General features: G+C 48.4%; 1 protein-coding gene across 4 annotated transcripts in view; it reads left to right on the top strand.

Moving 5' to 3' along the window:
• Positions 1 to 16327, top strand: part of LOC107321846 (uncharacterized) — a 110179-nt gene that overhangs the window by 35078 nt on the left and 58774 nt on the right. For 2 of the 4 annotated variants that reach the window (XR_014936327.1, XM_085521480.1), the window contains exons 9-14: positions 1 to 54; positions 1581 to 1625; positions 2972 to 3025; positions 4205 to 4249; positions 12834 to 12887; positions 16137 to 16181. Coding sequence is in view for 3 of the 4 variants with exons in the window: in XM_085521480.1 (XP_085377606.1) it covers positions 1 to 54; positions 1581 to 1625; positions 2972 to 3025; positions 4205 to 4249; positions 12834 to 12887; positions 16137 to 16181 (297 nt within the window). In the remaining variant the exon portion in view is untranslated. The remainder of the gene's footprint in view (positions 55 to 1580; positions 1626 to 2971; positions 3026 to 4204; positions 4250 to 12833; positions 12888 to 16136; positions 16182 to 16327) is intronic. The other 2 variants (XM_085521482.1, XM_085521481.1) reach the window with 2 other exon arrangements.

Below are 16327 nucleotides of genomic sequence, written 5' to 3'. Positions count from 1 at the left end.
GGTGAACGAGGACCAGCCGGCAGCCCTGGTGCCAAAGGTTATCCTGGCAGGCAGGTGCAGTAAATCTCATCGTGCTGTGCACAGAGTAGGGCTGTGGGTGTGCAGGCAGTGAACGCGTGCCCTGCTACATACATGGCCCACTAAAGTCAGTGCAGCGATGGCATGACCCCTCACTCACGTTGTTAGAAGGGACGTTGTGCCCAGGGTGGATCCAACTTGAATTTCTGAAAGAAAATCAAGTCTTTGTTTTCCATTGAAAAAAAAAAGGCTGTAAGACAACTTTAGGAATGGAGGAGAGTGAGAGGGGAAATAGGTCGGGGTCAGACCCTCTGATGTTAAGAGAGTTCATATGTGAGTTCTTATTCCAGTGCATTGAGTATGGGGCTGAACGTGAGTGAGATACACAGAACTGCCCTCCATCCACTATCAGCAGCGTGATCTGAGTCCAAAATCAGACTGATGCTGATGGTTGGTGGCACATAGAGGTGGTAGGACTGGGTGGGAGTTCTGTGCACCTGACTGCAATGCTGAAGGGCTCTCAGGGATTTGCATGCAAGGTGTGAATATGTATTAGATGGCTCCTACAGAGCAGTCCGAGCTATAATGGACATACAAGGCTAATGAATGTTGCTTAGCAGTTCACAGCTGTGTGTTGCCCATCAGATAGGAAGGGTGAAATATTTGCGCTTGACATATGAAGGACAAAAGCACTTTCTTATGATGTGGTTTGGGTCAAGAAAGCGACTTTTTATTTCATTTATTAAAAAAAAAAAGAGAAAGAAAAAGGAGCTTTTTTTCCAGCATATCTGAGCGCTGTGTGTATCCAGCATCGGGGCTGTTTACTCTAATGAGATTTTACTACTTGTTACTGCTGTCAGCTGTGCTGGCTCTGCTGTGCGATGGGAGCGCGAGTTTGGCTCTGCTCTGATTTGTGCATCGTTGGCAGAGCTGTTCGCTTCGCCCCGATGGCTGAAAGCTCTGACTGGCAACAGTGTGTGAGCCAGAAAAGAGCACAACATGACTTTCAGATCCCAGGCTGAGCCTGCAGTGCTGCCAGCTAAGGAAAATACAGGCTTGGCCTTTTTTTTTTAATCATTACTATTCCTCCTTCCAGCATTTGGAACTGGTGAAGTATCGATCTGGAAAGTTGCTGGAGGGACAATAAATGTGCAAATTCATTCTGCATTTTTATAGGCTTCCTTTTCGTTGCACTTTGAGGGAGCAGAAAGGGGAATGGGGAATGTGTTTTTAATTCTTTCCATAGCTGTGGGTGCTGCAGAGGGTTGGAGATGTGCAGCACCTGCGCTGCTACGCAGCTTTGTTGGCTGTAGAAATCAGAAGGGCTTTCTCATTGCATCGGGGCTCCTTCAGCCCCAGGGAAGGCTCATAGTGTGGAGAACCACAGCTCCCCAGCTGCAGGAGAATGGATTTTGGTGTCGTTTTATCTAGTTTCCCCTTTGTTGATAAGTGTTGGACTCAGCAGCAGAGCCATGTGGGGACAGTGCTGGGGATTTGGCAGCGCTTATTAAGTAAATGGAAGCCTGTCCACATTTATCTTTGTTTTCTCCCTTCTGTTCTAGGGCTTACCTGGCCCCATAGGGGAAGCTGGTCCAAAAGGCAGTCGGGTAAGCAGCCTTTGATTTGTGTTTGCTTGGTTTTATTAAGGGCTTCTTAAGAACTTTTATGCTTAACTTTTTAATCCTGAGACAAGTTCTTCAAAGCTGTTGGATTTGGGGGATTTGGATTTGGGGGATTTGGACTTCACACCTTGTTTACAGAGGCCCTCAATGAACAAACTTGATTGTTTATTGAGGCACTGTTACATTATTGAAATGAAGCTCTGAATGTTCTCTTTCTTTAACAATTACGACTTTCATTAATCAATTTTAAATTCACAATGAGCTTCTGACCCAATAAAATCCTCTCCTTCCTTGACATGTGATACTTCCTCTATAGGCAATAAATTCAACCAGCTGGATTTCATCACTAGAAAAACTGCAAGGCATAAACAGCCACTGACCCCTTAGCTGGCTGTATTGCTGAGCTGGGGAGGGAGAGCACAGCTTGGCATCCTATGGGAGGGAGGGAGGAAGGTCTGGGGGAGCACGGCTTGCTCACCTCACTTCTGTACTGTTCTTCCTGGTGCACCCATTGCAGTGGTCATCCAACAGGAGTTGGGTGGTTTGTCTTGGTGCTCAGGAGGCAAAGGTATCAGCATCCTTTGCTAGAGCTGTATTTCTCATATCTTCCCCAAAAGAAGCACGACCCAAAGGGAATGATGGACTGGTGAAAGAATTTGGTAGTAAGAGATTTAGTGATGATGGAGAGAGAAAGATGAGAGAAAGTCACTGTTAGCATTTGGCTCTTGTAACAGCAAGGTGCCACGGAGGGGGCTCCCTGCTGAAATTCACTTCCTCTCGATTCTGCATGTTTGGCACAAATAGTCCTTTGCAAAGGACCAGCACACAAGGTAACTTTGTGCTGACTGCTGAGCAAAGAGAATTAAACACAAGGCTTCAATTGTTGAGAGGGAAAGGAAATGTAGCATTTTATGCAGTGCGTCCTGTCTGAGCAGGATCCCAAGGCCGGACAGAAACATTGCATGCTTGAAAATGCTGCAGCCATTGGTGACTGTGAAAGGAATGGGTTACTTCTGCTGTCACTCTTGTTAACTTTGAACCAAGCTCCGTTTCCCTCAGGTACACTCATAGCCAGCCCAGGTAAGGTGTCTTATTGCTGGCTTCTTCCTGCCTGGAATCCTCATGATCCCTGGTGTGAGGGTATGTGCCCTTGGACTACATCGTGGAAGCCAGCACCATGCAGTCCATGGGCATATACACTTGCCTCAAGGTTTATTTCATCATGGCTGCCATTGACCAACGCTGGAGGATGCTCTGCTGTTCAGGGATGACAGATTGACTGGCTGCTAACAAAGAAACATATTTGACTATTTGTTTCCTCTTTTCTTTAGGGATATATTGGTCTTCCAGGATTATTTGGGCTACCAGGGGCTGATGGAGAACGAGTGAGTATTTTGTGAAGAAAACTTTAGTGTGATGCATGAAGACAGTTCTTCAGAGCCCGCTGTAACCTCCACCCCTTGTTTCTGAGAAAGGAGGCAAGCATGCCTAATGCTTGAATGTACCTCCTTCTGCCTGTCTCTGCCCTTGCAAGAAGACCTTTGTCCCTATATGATGTTGGCTCAAGGAAACCAAGTCTTTAGGCAGGATCATCAGACTGTGCTGATGCGCTGGGAGGAGTCTTTCCATGTTGTCCCTCACTCCAAGTTTGCCCTCCTCCTCCTTTCATGTCCATCTTAGATGGATGGGGCAGAGCTGGAACATAAGTAGGAATTCCCTGTGCCCACATGAGCAACATCCCAGCCACCGTACCCCAGCATTTTGGGTGTCCAGCTGGAGCTGTGCCCGCTCTTCCCAACAGTGCTGGGGTTTTCTGATGGTGGCTTTCATTCCAGTTGCATCAAGTTGAGCAGTCAAGCCCATGGAAGGGAACGTGTGGCTGCTGTCCCCACGTGTCCTCCATTCCTCTCACCCTTCTCCCCATCGTGTCTTTTCCAAACCCACACATTCAGAGCTTCACAGAACCTCCCTTGCTGTTTTGCTCTTCCCCCACCTGCCTCATCTCTACCCACCCAAGGACTCCCTCTTCTCACAGCAAGAGTTCCTAAGGAAGGGCACTGTAAGACGAAGACTGTTTCATTCTCGCTTTTTCTTCCTCAAATGCAAACTCCAGAAACCAGAGAGGCCCCAGGAGCATGTGGGAGTGAGTGTGCCTGCCTGGGAGGGGACTGCCCTGTGCTCGAGAGTCGCTGATTTAATGCTTGTATAACTAAATAAGAAACATAAACAGAAGTTCTCCAGCGAGTGCCTTGGCGGTGGCCTTCAGTCGGTTCCAGCCCAGTAGCTTAATGACTGCTCCAGCAGGCATTAAGCTTCAGCCTGTAGCCTTGGGTGTGGATGCTGCCTGCGTTCGTCCCCAGGGAGGGCTGTAGTTAGTGGGTGAAGGTTAATTGTCTTCTGCTCTGGCTGCAAGTAGCTGACATTTTGATTCCCGAACAATGCCGCAGTCATTAGCCTGTTTTGCATTCCCCTTTCTCTTCTCGTTTTGTTTTGCATTGTTGGTTGACTGTTTGCTTTCTCAACCAGACCTATTATTCTTTTTTCTCTCTGTGTTTTCCTTGCAGGGGATCCCTGGAGTTCCTGGGAAGAGGGGCAAGATGGGTAGGCCGGTAAAGTTTTTCCTCGTCTATTATGCAGACTTTGTTTGAATGAAACCGAAAACAAAACATCTGGCTTTTGGCTGGGCCCCCTGATATCTTCTGCTGGGAACTAAGTGGGGAGATCAAACAAACCTTTCCATGTCTCTTTTCTCGAGCAGGAAGAAAGCTGAAGATACAAGTACTGTTCTCTTCCTTTCTTTCATGCTCTGCCCTTTTGTTCTTTGTTGCGCTCTCTCCATGCTCCCCTGGATCCTACACTGCTCAGATTCTCTTCTGCAATACCTTCCCTCCAGACGGCCTCTTCCTTAAATGTGCTTTTTAATTCCCCACTGTGACAGCAACATCCAACTCCCTGTTGCTCTGTTACATTTAATTTTCGTGCTTTCACCCATCCCATCATATTTGCCTCTATTGATTGCGGTTCTCTTTGTGCTGTCCTGGTTTGCATAATGGCAGTGCATTTTGGTGTAGAGACTGTTCTGCCCTTGGTGGTGGAGCAGAATTAAAGCAGTGACAGAAGAGGTGAGGAGGTGTTTGCTGTGTCCAGGCAAATCTGAGAGCTTGGCCAGGAGGGGGAGGTGATACAGGTAGGGCTGAATATGAGGTGGAGCTGAAAGATGCATAGAAGGGGTTTTGTGCTGCCTGTAGTAGGTGGGAAAAGTACAGAAATGAGCCAAGGAAACAGGGAAAGGGCCGAAGGGAAATCTGTCCCTGTATCAGCCTTCTTCCACAGCTCTCCTGCATGATTCCTTTGCTAAACAGCATCAAGCTGTTTGCTCCAGGAGGCAGAGCAGAGAGCGGACGTGTGCGTGCTCTGGTGTCTCTCATTGCCTTTGCACCTTGTTCTTCATGTTGGCCTGAGTGCCTCTCAGTCTCCTGACATCATTGCACTCACAGGCTCCTTGTAAAACGTCCTCTCACCCACACACTGAAAAAAAATCCAGTGCTTTCCCCTTGTCCTTCTTGCATGTGAGCGCGTGCTTTCTAGGATCCCACACCCACTGCTTGGTGTTCCTGCAGCGAAAGCTGTGCAGACAGCTCAGCTCAACAGTGCCACGCTCATTTGGACTGCCTGCTCTCATCCTGCTGGGATGTGGGGGGGAGATAGAGCAGATTTTGGAGGAGGGACAGCAGTGGTGGAAATCTGTACCGAATCTTACAGCTTTTAATCCACAAATTGCACCAGAAGCCTCTGCAATGAATAAGTGCAGCGAGCCAGGCAATGTAAGGATGACTCATTGACCAGAGTAAAACAAACAAAGCAACTGTCGTTAGGTACAGGCTCTCTGCTCGCTCTGCAGCTCACGCTGTAGGCTCAAAGCCTTCCAGCTGTTGTTTGGCTGCTGCTCGTGGTCTTCCAGGCAAGAAGAACTCGTGCCTGGTGATCCTCTGGGATCTGTGGGGAATCTCTCACCCAGTGAGATATTCGGGCTGGGATCTTGAGAAGGGATGAAAGCCCTGCGTGTGAGCGCCTGTGTTCTGCTCACAGGGTTTTGGCTCCATCCCTGTTTCATGATATCAGGTTTAATAGGAGATCTTGAATGGAGAGACGCTGTCGATTTGTACTTCCGAGTGTGAGCTAAGAGGTTCTGTGGCATCCAGAGGGATTCAGGAAATCACTGGAGAACGGAAAGGAGGAAGCAGCTGATGTGGTTCCCTTTCCAGCACTTATCTCCTGCCCTCGCTGTCTCCCAGCTGGGCTGCAGTGTGAGTGAGCCGGCTGTGATTTCTCTGCTAGGTTTGCTGGCATGGCCACAGCTCTGTTCTGCTTCAGTGCAGTCACTGCAATGGAGAGCTCTTGGAAGCCCTTATTAGCTACCATCCAAGGCTGGATAAAGCTCTGGGAGTAGGGAAGGAGCCGTTATCAAATACATTTCCCTACCAAGTTTTGCTTGGTATGAGGCAGCAGTGGATTAAGAGGAGCAGGGGGCTGGGGGAGTTTGCATGTGACACCGTGAGCCTCCTGGAATGATGTAAGAGCAAATGATTAAAATAGACGAACTGGACATGAGTCAGATTTTGAAAGCATTCCAGGGAACTTAAATTCTGCAGAGCTATGAGGGACATGGTGGGTCTGTCGTAGCTCCAGCTCCCACCCGGTCCTCCTTGCAAGCAGTGGAGGCAAATGTGATTCCAGCAGCTGGGCACTGGTGACCCCTGGGCAAGAAATAGCTGCAGTGCAGATTGCATTAAGCTTCAAATAGAATATAATACATTCAGAAAGTCTCAAGTCCTGCTAGAGAAAGAGACTTACAGGAGAACTTTCAGGAAATATATTGGAAGAGGTTTGAGCTCTCTCTGGTTCACCTTTGTTATGGATGGACACTTGTGTCTCTTGCTCTTTTCTCTCATATATTGACTATCAACACTGTCTCATCCCTGCTTTTAGCTTATAATGTGATTTTTTTAGCAGTATTATTTAAAAAGAGATAGGAAGGCACAAAGATTTGTTCCATGACATCCTTAGTAATACTTAGATTTGTTTGAAGCTTGCTTATGATTGAGCAAAGACATCCAAGATCTCCTTCTCTCCTCCTAATGACTTGCTGCTGCTGCTGGTCCCATGCCTGGACCTCAGTCAACCACATGAAGCCTCCATGTGTGCTCAGGTCCATTGTGCAGGTGCTGTGCAAAGAGGATCTATGAAGTGGCATGAGGGTGTTAAGTGTCAGGGATCAGCACATAGGTGATGCCAGAACTCCCTTCTCTCTGCCCGCTGGCCACAGTGTGGAGGTTGTAAGAGCCAGCAGTGATCTGGCAGCCACTGACATGGCCTCAGGATTTGCTGTGAGCATCAGCATGGTGGCAAGCTGCCTAATCTGGCATCCACTTCCAATGAGCTGACCACAGCCGAGGTCCCTCTTGCCAGCTCTCAGCTTGTAATGCAGCAAGGCCTTCTTGCCAGGCTATTTTTCATGTCTGCTGTCTTCTTCCATCTTGTCTTATGACGTTAATGTCTTAACTTCTGCCTCCAGTGAACACTGAGCCTCAGTATACTCCTTTTTCTCCATCTGATGAGTTGTTAGAAGGGCATGCGGTACCCGTGCACTCCCTACTGAAATGAGAGGACCGTTGCATCATCTGAAATAGCAAAAAGCAGGGCAGACTCTGGGAAGGTTTCGTTTTACAGCCTCCTCCAACCTTTTGATATATAGCTGAGATAACTCAGTGGTGAATGTAACTGCACACTGCTTTGCCAAGTTACACAGCCACGGCTGTTGTCCGTGCAAACAATAGGGGAGATCTGTCTTGCCATGTGTCTGGAAAGACTGGCATGACCCAGATCAGTGAGGAAACAAATTTGGCTGCTCTGTGCGGAGACTGAGGCTTTAAGCGTCTCCTTTCTTCTTGCCCCAGTCTTTTCTCTGCTTTGGATGCAGCTGAAGTCCTTCCTTGTGTTTGGAGAGAACCAAGCAAGAGCATGAAGCTGAGATTTAGGAAACTGGTGACAGCATTTCCAAGCACATCTTATTTAACAAATAACTGCCAGACTGTACTTAAGTGGGCTCCCAAGGGTGCAGAAAGGCTGCTTGTATGGCTTTCCTTGTAAGAATATGGCTTAGGAGTATACCCTAAGTGCTCTCACCTACAGCTCACGTGGGCTGCTAATGCTCCAGCCATGTGTGTTTTGACACTGTGATCAGCATATATCCTCAGAAAATATCTGCTCTTCTATAGCTAGACTGCTCAGGTTTGATGTACCTGAACCACCCGAGCACTTGGCGAGCTCTGCAGACCACAAAGGATCCCTTCAAACCAGCGTCCCAGGTCAGGTTCAGCTGTCTGTTTCCAAAAACACCTTAAGAGAGTTGTCCGTCGTCATTCTTCAGCTTGTGAAGGATTACATCAGTATCTGCTAAGCACAAGAGCATCCTTCTTCCTTTAGGGAAATGTTCATTTATAAATCAGGGCAGAGACCAAAAGTGTTTTTCATTAGAAATAAGATAAACTAATGTAACTATCACGTTCGACTCTGAAAGCGTTTTGATCTTGACTTTCTTAAATAGGGAGCTGCTAGACCTGGAAATCTTGGCCGTAAATAATTAGGAGTGTTGGCAGATTCAGTGCTCTTGAGCATTAGGTAATTGAGTCTGTGTAATCTGCACTCTATCAGAGCCCGACAGAAGCGGGAAGGGAGCGTGTACGTGTGTGAAGGAGTGAAGTGAGAGGTTGGGAGGGTGGAGGGCTGTGAGTTAACCTCAGTGGTGCTTGGCTGAAAGGGCTTCAGTGGACGTTGGCTCTCGTTCAGGTGGAACTGAAGGCTCCAAAGGGCAGTTATGCTAAAAATGCCTTGAAATCTTAATCCAAAGAGGATGCGACATGGAGATGTGAAGTAGCAAAGCCACCAGCCCCGTCCCCAGCTGTGGGTGGCACCTCCCCTCTCTGCTGGGATGCAAGCTGCCGCAGCCCCAGCTCTAGGCTGAGCAAAAGGCAAAGGCTGTGTAGCTGTATGGATTAAGCTGGCAAGCAGGCTGGGCATGGGGGCTTTGCCAGGATCCCTGCAGGGCCACTCAAGGAAGCATTGCTGGGTGTGAGCCAGCCCTCGTGCCCAAACGGTGCAGGGCTCACGTCTGCTCTCTCCACCAAGAACACTTTCAGAGGTGGATGCTGCCAACATAAGCTCCATTTGTTTATTTTACTTTTTTTCCCCAGTGAATGCCTTCTCTCACCCTCAGCCCTGCTTCCCCACCGTTACCTTTTTTGTTGTTCAAACTGTTTGACTTACACGCTCCATCCCTGCGGATGCTCCTGGGCTGAGACTTACCTGGACGGAGCCAACTGGCAGATGCAGCCTTCTGCAGACAAGACAGGAGGGCTGGTTGGTTTGAGCAGTTTCACCTTCAGCCAACAGGAAAATAAAATCCTATTTTTGGAGAAGGATTCTATTGGCGTGCAGACCTGCCAGGATTCCTTGGAGCAGCAGCTGCCAGACTTGCCTCCCTTACTCCATCAGGAAAAGTGTTCTAAACTGAATCAGATGTTGTATACATACAACACACCCACCCGCAGGCACACACCTGAGAGGGCCTTGGGGAAGCAAAGGACTCAGAGCATCACCTGGCCCTGCTTCCCTGGGGATCGTGGCTTGCAGGGATGAGAGCTGATGGCTTGTGTTCAGACCTGGAGCAGCCCTTTGGCTGACAACAGCAAACGAGGGCAGGCTGCTCTGTTTGTTTTAAGCAAAGGAAGAAGGAAAGGGGAGGTAGAAGGGGATGTTATCCCCTGCTGCCAAGGGGCTGATTCCAGTGTCTGTCTTGTGTATGAGAGAATGCCCTTTGCAGGGAGTGTGGATGGACAGGAGTTGAGGCACAGCTGTGGGACCTTGAAGGTATAGATTTAATTACTGGTTCAGCTTCAGACTTCTTGGTTATATCTAGGATAAACCAGCTTGCACCTCTTTGTCTCAGCTCCAACAAAGCGTACTGAGGACAAACTGCACCCACTGCATTGGGGGCGAGTCAGAGGGGAGCACAGATTCATTGGGTTTTGCTTCTGCTTGTATGGCTTTTCTCCAACCCCTCTTCAAGCACCACCTTGCTTCTTTCATTGAATTTCTCCTTCAGACAATGTGAAATCCACTCAGCTGGGCTTCTCTCTTATTTTTTTACCTTCTGTATTTCCCGGCTGAGAGATAGAGCCAAAAGTTTTGTCATACCTGACTGCAGCCACTGTGGAGGATCTGGCTCCCTGCCGGCACAACTTGTTAGGCGAGCATTTTCCTCCAGCTCTGCTGCCCTTTGCTGTCCCTTCCCAGTCCTTGACTTTTTCCATGCATCCCCGAGAGCACTCGGGATACACAGCTGGATGTTTTTCACCAGGCTGTTATTCTTTGCTATCATAGTTTTTGAGAAAACAATGGATTATTCTATACCTAAAAACAAAGAAACAAAAACCAACCCTCTGCACTCAACTTTGAGAAGCTTTGCTCAGGGAAGGGGGCATAGAGCTGCTCTCTGGCACCACAGAGATGGAACCAAGGGGATAACCAAGTCCTCTTGTACTTCCTAGGCTGCTTGTTGCGGTTGAATAGCACGGCTTTTATTCCCGAGGAACATCTCTGTCCTCAAGGCTAAGGCAGGAGGGTTGAAAAAACAGCTTTTGCAGACATGTGAGAGCCAATGAATTTAGGACAGTGTGGTCACTGGAACGGTAATTGTGGTTTAAGCTGCTACTGCTTACCCCATGGAAAGAAAGTGCTTTCTTTTCATTAGGTGCTTAACAGATTGATTGCCTCCTGCTGTGAACAGGACTGTGCTATAATAGCTTTCACAACCCGGACTGAGCCTTTGGAGACTGTGGGGATGCTGAAACATCCTCCTTCATGCCACAGTTACCAGCCTTGGTCTCATTTGATGTGCTAAAGTGCTAATCCTTGTGCTGCCAAGCTCAAAGCCTGGCTGAGGATGTGCAGGGTCCATTGATTTAAAGCTGCTTTTTCCATTGTCTCCTGTTCTGGGTTTATTTTACAACGTGAGCCAAAAAATACTGTGGGACCAAGCACCATCCCAGAAACCCTATGGGCTCAGGATGAGAAAGGTTCTCCATTTTCCATTTAATCATTTTCCATCTCGAGGATGGGAAGAAAACACAGCAGCACGATGGGGACCACACTGCACTGTGAAAGGGTTTGGTTGTTGATCCTCTACTGGGTAGGGTTGGCCAAGTGGTCTCATCTGAGTGCACAGCTCCTTGTCTTCAAAGCAGGAATCATCTGCTTGTTTAAATAGTTGGAGATCAACTGTTGGAAAGCCTTATAAAAGCGAGAGGTGTATGAACTCTATCCATAAGTGCATCCAGTCTTCCATGTCTTTGAGCAGTGAGGTTAGTACAAGAAACTGAGACATAAAAAGAGGTCATACTATGCAGCTGTAGCTATATTGACTTAATTCCACTGCTATAATGAGTAAAACCTTCCCAGCTGGACAAGGCCTTGGCTCCATCGAGGACACCTCAGAGGACACCCCAGGGCCAGGTTGCTCAATGGCATCAGTGGGTCCCTTTGTGCCCAGCTGTGCCCTCTGCAGAAAGAAGGATGTGGGATTGCTGAAGGCTGGCACTGCAATCTACAGCAGTGTGAGTACAGTATCAGTCTGTGCCTGCTCGTATTTTCCTTGGCCAGCTGTATGACTGTAAACAGCAAAACCTTACAAGGAGCTCTTTTTTTTTTGTTGTCTTGCCTGAGCAATGAGTTTTCCTTACATATATCTGTTCCGATCTGATTGATTCAGCATGTAGCAGAGTTATTTTTCCTCTCTTTTTTTATTAAGGAAGATTTTACCCTCTTCCAACCCTCCCCTTCTTGTTATATTTGACATCTTTGTCTCTAGGTGGCAGAAGGCTGTTGCAGTGGTTGCTTACCACAGCTTCTTGGCTTGCACACAGGCTTAAGGGATGTAGTGCCCAGCTGGAAAGGCAGACAACTTTCCCATTTGCAGTGATGCCTGTAAAATAGAATTATGGAATCCAAGCAAGTCAGCAATAATCTTGCATCCGTTCATGAGGGTGGACTGATTGCCACAGGGAAGTGGTACAGAGGAGGTGAAATCCTGCTTCAGAAGTCAGTAACAAAATGTTAATTGTCTTAAATACGTCCCTCATATTTCACCTAGGATGTGACCAGGTGTCTTCCTACAGGGTTGTGTTGGCCAGGAGCTGTGAGCCATCAAAGGTGAATGGAGGTCTGGCTGTGACTGTAACAATAAGGTCGTGGGTGCACAGGAGAGAACGCTCCATGCATCTTTGATCAGCTCCATTAAGCATTATGGGATCCAACAGGCATTAAGCCTGTCCTATGAGAAGGAGACACTGTTAAAACGATTGTCATGAGGACGAGATAATTCAGGCTGACAGTCCATTTTTGAGGAGGACAGTCATTGCAGCAAGGTTTATGAACTCTTCCAGAATATAAATGATTGAGGATCGACTTTAAAGGAGGCATCGTGTTTATCAGTAGAACATTTCTTAATCTTTAGATGCAAAGTTTGCTCTTGCAGAAGTGTTGTTTAACGCTTCATTTGTAAACCATGCAACATAACTTTCAGGGCTGCATTTTCCTTGTTGGGATGTATCGAAAGACTTGGGTGAACCAGAACAAAAGCACTGATTTTCACCTTTCTCTCCTATGCACACTCACACTGACTGTCTACATGGCACTACCAAAGCCTTGCCTGCTGTATGAAGTGTGCCCAGGGCTAACAGACACTGTTGGAACAGTCATGGCTGATGTGAACACATCAGACCCAGCAGCCTCAGCAATGGGTGCTTTCCACAGCATGGCCAAGCAAAAAGCCTTCCTGTTTCCTCGTTGACTTTTCCTCCCCACACTCCCACTGGTTAATGCACAGCTGATGGCTGAGCCTGGTAAATGATACCCCCTGGTTACCCTTCATTGGCCCCAGGTGATGGGAGGGAATCAGCTCCTGGCCTTGTAGAGCTGTTTGCTGAGTGAGTGTGCTGTGGGTGGGGTATAACCAGGGGGCTGTTGGTCTGGGTTTCCTTCTGATCTGCTGGCTACTGAAGTGCTGCACTGAGTGCAATGGGAGCAGTTTTTAAGCTGGCACTAGTAACTCTAATATTTTCCTCCTCTTCTCAGGGTTTTCCTGGTGATTTTGGGGAACGAGGACCTCCAGGCATCGATGGGAACCCAGTAAGTTGATAGCTTTTCCTCTTTCCATTGTAGTAGACAGCATGCTTTGCCATGTGGTGCTAGTTAGAGCTGAAAGAAGGTGTTCAGTGTGGTGGCAGCTGCTGGTGTTTTGTTGTCCCTCCTGAAAAACAAAGGTACCCCCCACACAAGCTCCGAGCTCAGTACCTTTCCTCATCAGAAGTGAACATCAGTGATAGTGCAAGAAGCCCCAGATTGCCCGCTCTGGAGCCTGAGGAGCAGACCTGGTGCTCTGGGCTCCTGCTGCCCTGCCTGGATCTCAGCTGGCCCAACATGATGCTGGGAGGAATCTGGAGGCCCCTGAATCCTTGACCTCTCTCCAGTCCCTATCTCACCCCTGCTGACTTTCTGAGAATGAGATGCATCTCCTGGGAACTGGGTCAGGATGGTCCCAAGGACCATTTAAGCAGCTGGATGCTGATGGGATTTATTTTGCTTTGCTCTTTTAGCACTTAATACCAAATGGTTGGGTGCGTGCTGTGTTTTCCACTGCTCACACAACATGCTCTTAAGTTCCCACATGTATTAACTATCTGAAACGATTTTCTGAATGGCTTTCTCAGCTCTTCTTCAATTAGCAGATGAGTTGTTCTGATTCATCTTTGAAATTCATACAGTCTTGGTTATTCACACATAATCACTCATGGCGTTCAATGTGTGAAGTAACCCACTCCTTATGTGTCTTTAAGTTCCCATTCATCATGAATGCAGACAAAAGTTATTTTCCCAAGCAGCTCTAACCAGCAAGCCATGCTACAGCCTTTGTGGGAATTCAGCACAAGAGTTACAATTGCAGTGAACTGAATGAACTAGATTCCCAAGGAATACTTCTGCAGGACTTTTCCCATCCTTCAATCAGCATAAGCCACAGGTCAGAGTGAAACCAGTAGTCCCAAAGCAGAAAGCTTTCTAGATTGCATTGCTCTTTCCAGCCAGCCCACCAGGAAGAGCAGGAAGGTCAGAAAGAGTCCTTTTCTTTTTCCAAATAACTTGTTTTCGTTTAGATTTGCATGTAGTCTTAAGTCCATTCAGAACATGGGCTCAGTGTTAGCTGGAATGCCAGTTCCCAGAGCATCGGGGAAGAAGCGAATGTCCTTTCCTTTAATTCATCCAGAAAGATCGCTCTTCTTTCATCTTTATCAGCAGCCTTTAAATATTAATGTGCCTTGGAGATCGTAGAATGAAAACAGACTGTTTGGGTTGACTTAAAGGGAGGTTCACAGGGTCACGAGCGGAGTCACAGACGCAGAAAAATGCCAGAAAGTCTGTTTGCGGAACAGGCAGATATGCCGAGTTTGCTAGGTGGAGTATGCAGCTAAATGGTAGGCAGGCAGGCAGGCTGCCATGGGTCCCAAGCTGCTCTGTTCTGCTCCTGCATGGGGATGGCAGAGCCGACAGCTTCTCATCTTCTTTCCGTCCCCTCCAGACAGAGCAAAGGCTCACAACCGCAGGGACGTCCTTCCCTCCTACCAGCTTACTGAGAACTGTTGAGCCATTGCATTCCAGATCTCAGTTCCCGGAGCTCTTTAGCTACTCCAATTAGTCTCTTAATCACAAGAATTAGGCATGGACTGTTGATTCATCTCCTTGTCTCTTGTCTCCGTGCCAGACTCATGTACTGCAAAGGAAGATGGAGCATGATTCCTCTCGCAGGTCAGGGCTCAGCATGTCCTGACTGATTGCTGGGAAGGGAGCACCTGTAAATCCCCCATTCCCCAGGCCAGGGAACAGATCAAATAACAGCTGGTCCTGCCTGGGTTCTCGGAGGAATCTACCCCCTCCTCTTCCAAGAGGAAATCCTTTTGCATTAGGCATGAGGCCGTGCATTTCCACTTTTACCCTTTCTCTTGAGGAATACCCATGTGACATAAGTCAGAAATCAAGGCAGTCCCACCTGCATCTGTTGGGACCAGGAGCTGAGCATCCATGTGCTCTTCATCCCAGCCATCTCCAGAGCCTATAGAGCTTCATGGGGAACTGAACAGCTCCTGTGCCATCCTTGGGGTTGTTCCCTCTCCTGCCAGCACCAGCCCGTGACTGAATGCTCAAAGCCAACCTTATTACAGTAGCTTTGAGGACACAGAAATCCCACCCGTGAGGAACAATTGCTCCACAGATGTCCCAAGTATGCAGGAAAGGAACTGGCCATAAAAAAGCAATTTTCGGCTGGTTGAGATTATGAAACGCTTTTTTGTGTGTGCTTGCCCAACAGTCCTTTACTCCACTTCCCATAAAATAAACACACGTAACCCTTTGCACAAGAAAGCTGAGCACGGTCAGTCACGTTGTGTCCCCTTCTCTTTCATTCTCTCGCTAGGCAAAGCTTCCCTTAAAGGGGGAGCCTTATTGAACTGAAGGGGACTCCACCAGATGTGCACTGTAAACCGAGCTGCTCTGTCAGAATAGCCAGAATAATCCAGAGCAGAGGAAGGGCTGTCTGAGCCAACAGGAAGTTTAGGATTTCCAATGCGCTTGTTTGGAGAGGCACTGCTGGAGATGGAGGTGTACAAGGACAGGGCCTTGCCCTAACAACCTGCTGTCAGGGGGTTGGAAGTGTGGTAAGGGAGACCAGGGGGCACCTGAGCATCTCATAGGGATTGGTAAAGTACCTGGGCACTTAGTTTGGTGTGGATCTGATGGTTGCTCTGCTGCACGGCCCCCGGGATGCCACCAGCACCTGCTGACACCCTGGGCACCTGCCTGTCCCTGGGAAGCTGGCACAGATGGGTTTGTGGTGAAACCAAGAATTCAGAGCAGCCTGTGCTCAAAATGGGGAGCTCTGAGCACAGCTGGGTGAGACAGCATTACAGCAGGATGCTGGCTGCCCACCCTACCCCACCTGTGTGCTCCCCAGCAAGGGGCAGCTCACACTATCCCATGTGCCAAATGCACTTCCACCCTCACCTTGCTGGCCCATCTCTTACTGAGTCTTCCCCTTGCCTGCCCCATGTGTGAAATGCTGCTTTCATCCATCCTGCTGCTGGGAGGGCACTGCAGCTGCAAATAGCTGCAGAGCAACAAGCAGCCCAGTGTCTGGAGAGGCCGAGCACCCTCACGATGGATGCTCTCCATCACTTTGGCTAGGGGAAGGAGTTTCACGGGGTGGGAACAGAAGGAGGAGGGAGGGATGGTGTTTTCCCTGCCCTCAAGCCCTTGAAACACTGAGCTGCCTTTCAGCCTGTGTTTGTCTGCAAAGAGTCCATAACTATGTTGGTCTGTCTTTCCTTTTAGGGAGAATTGGGAGCCCCAGGTCCTCCTGGAGTCCTTGGACTCATTGTAAGTATAAAAACAAATGGAGATCTGGCTTCTTGGGGCTTTAACCCTTTCAGGGTACATAACTGCGCACAGATTTCCTGCAGAGGATGGCTGTGTGTGAGAGAGGTGTGATGGTTGGAGGATGGCAGGTGGTGAGGGGCAAACAC

The sequence above is a fragment of the Coturnix japonica genome, chromosome 21 (genome assembly GCF_054131305.1).
Source record: "Coturnix japonica strain WE chromosome 21, WE-NBRP24, whole genome shotgun sequence".
Classification (NCBI taxonomy): Eukaryota; Metazoa; Chordata; class Aves; order Galliformes; family Phasianidae; genus Coturnix; species Coturnix japonica.
Note: the sequence above shows the minus strand (reverse complement) of the source record. Positions and strands in the feature narration are given on the sequence as shown.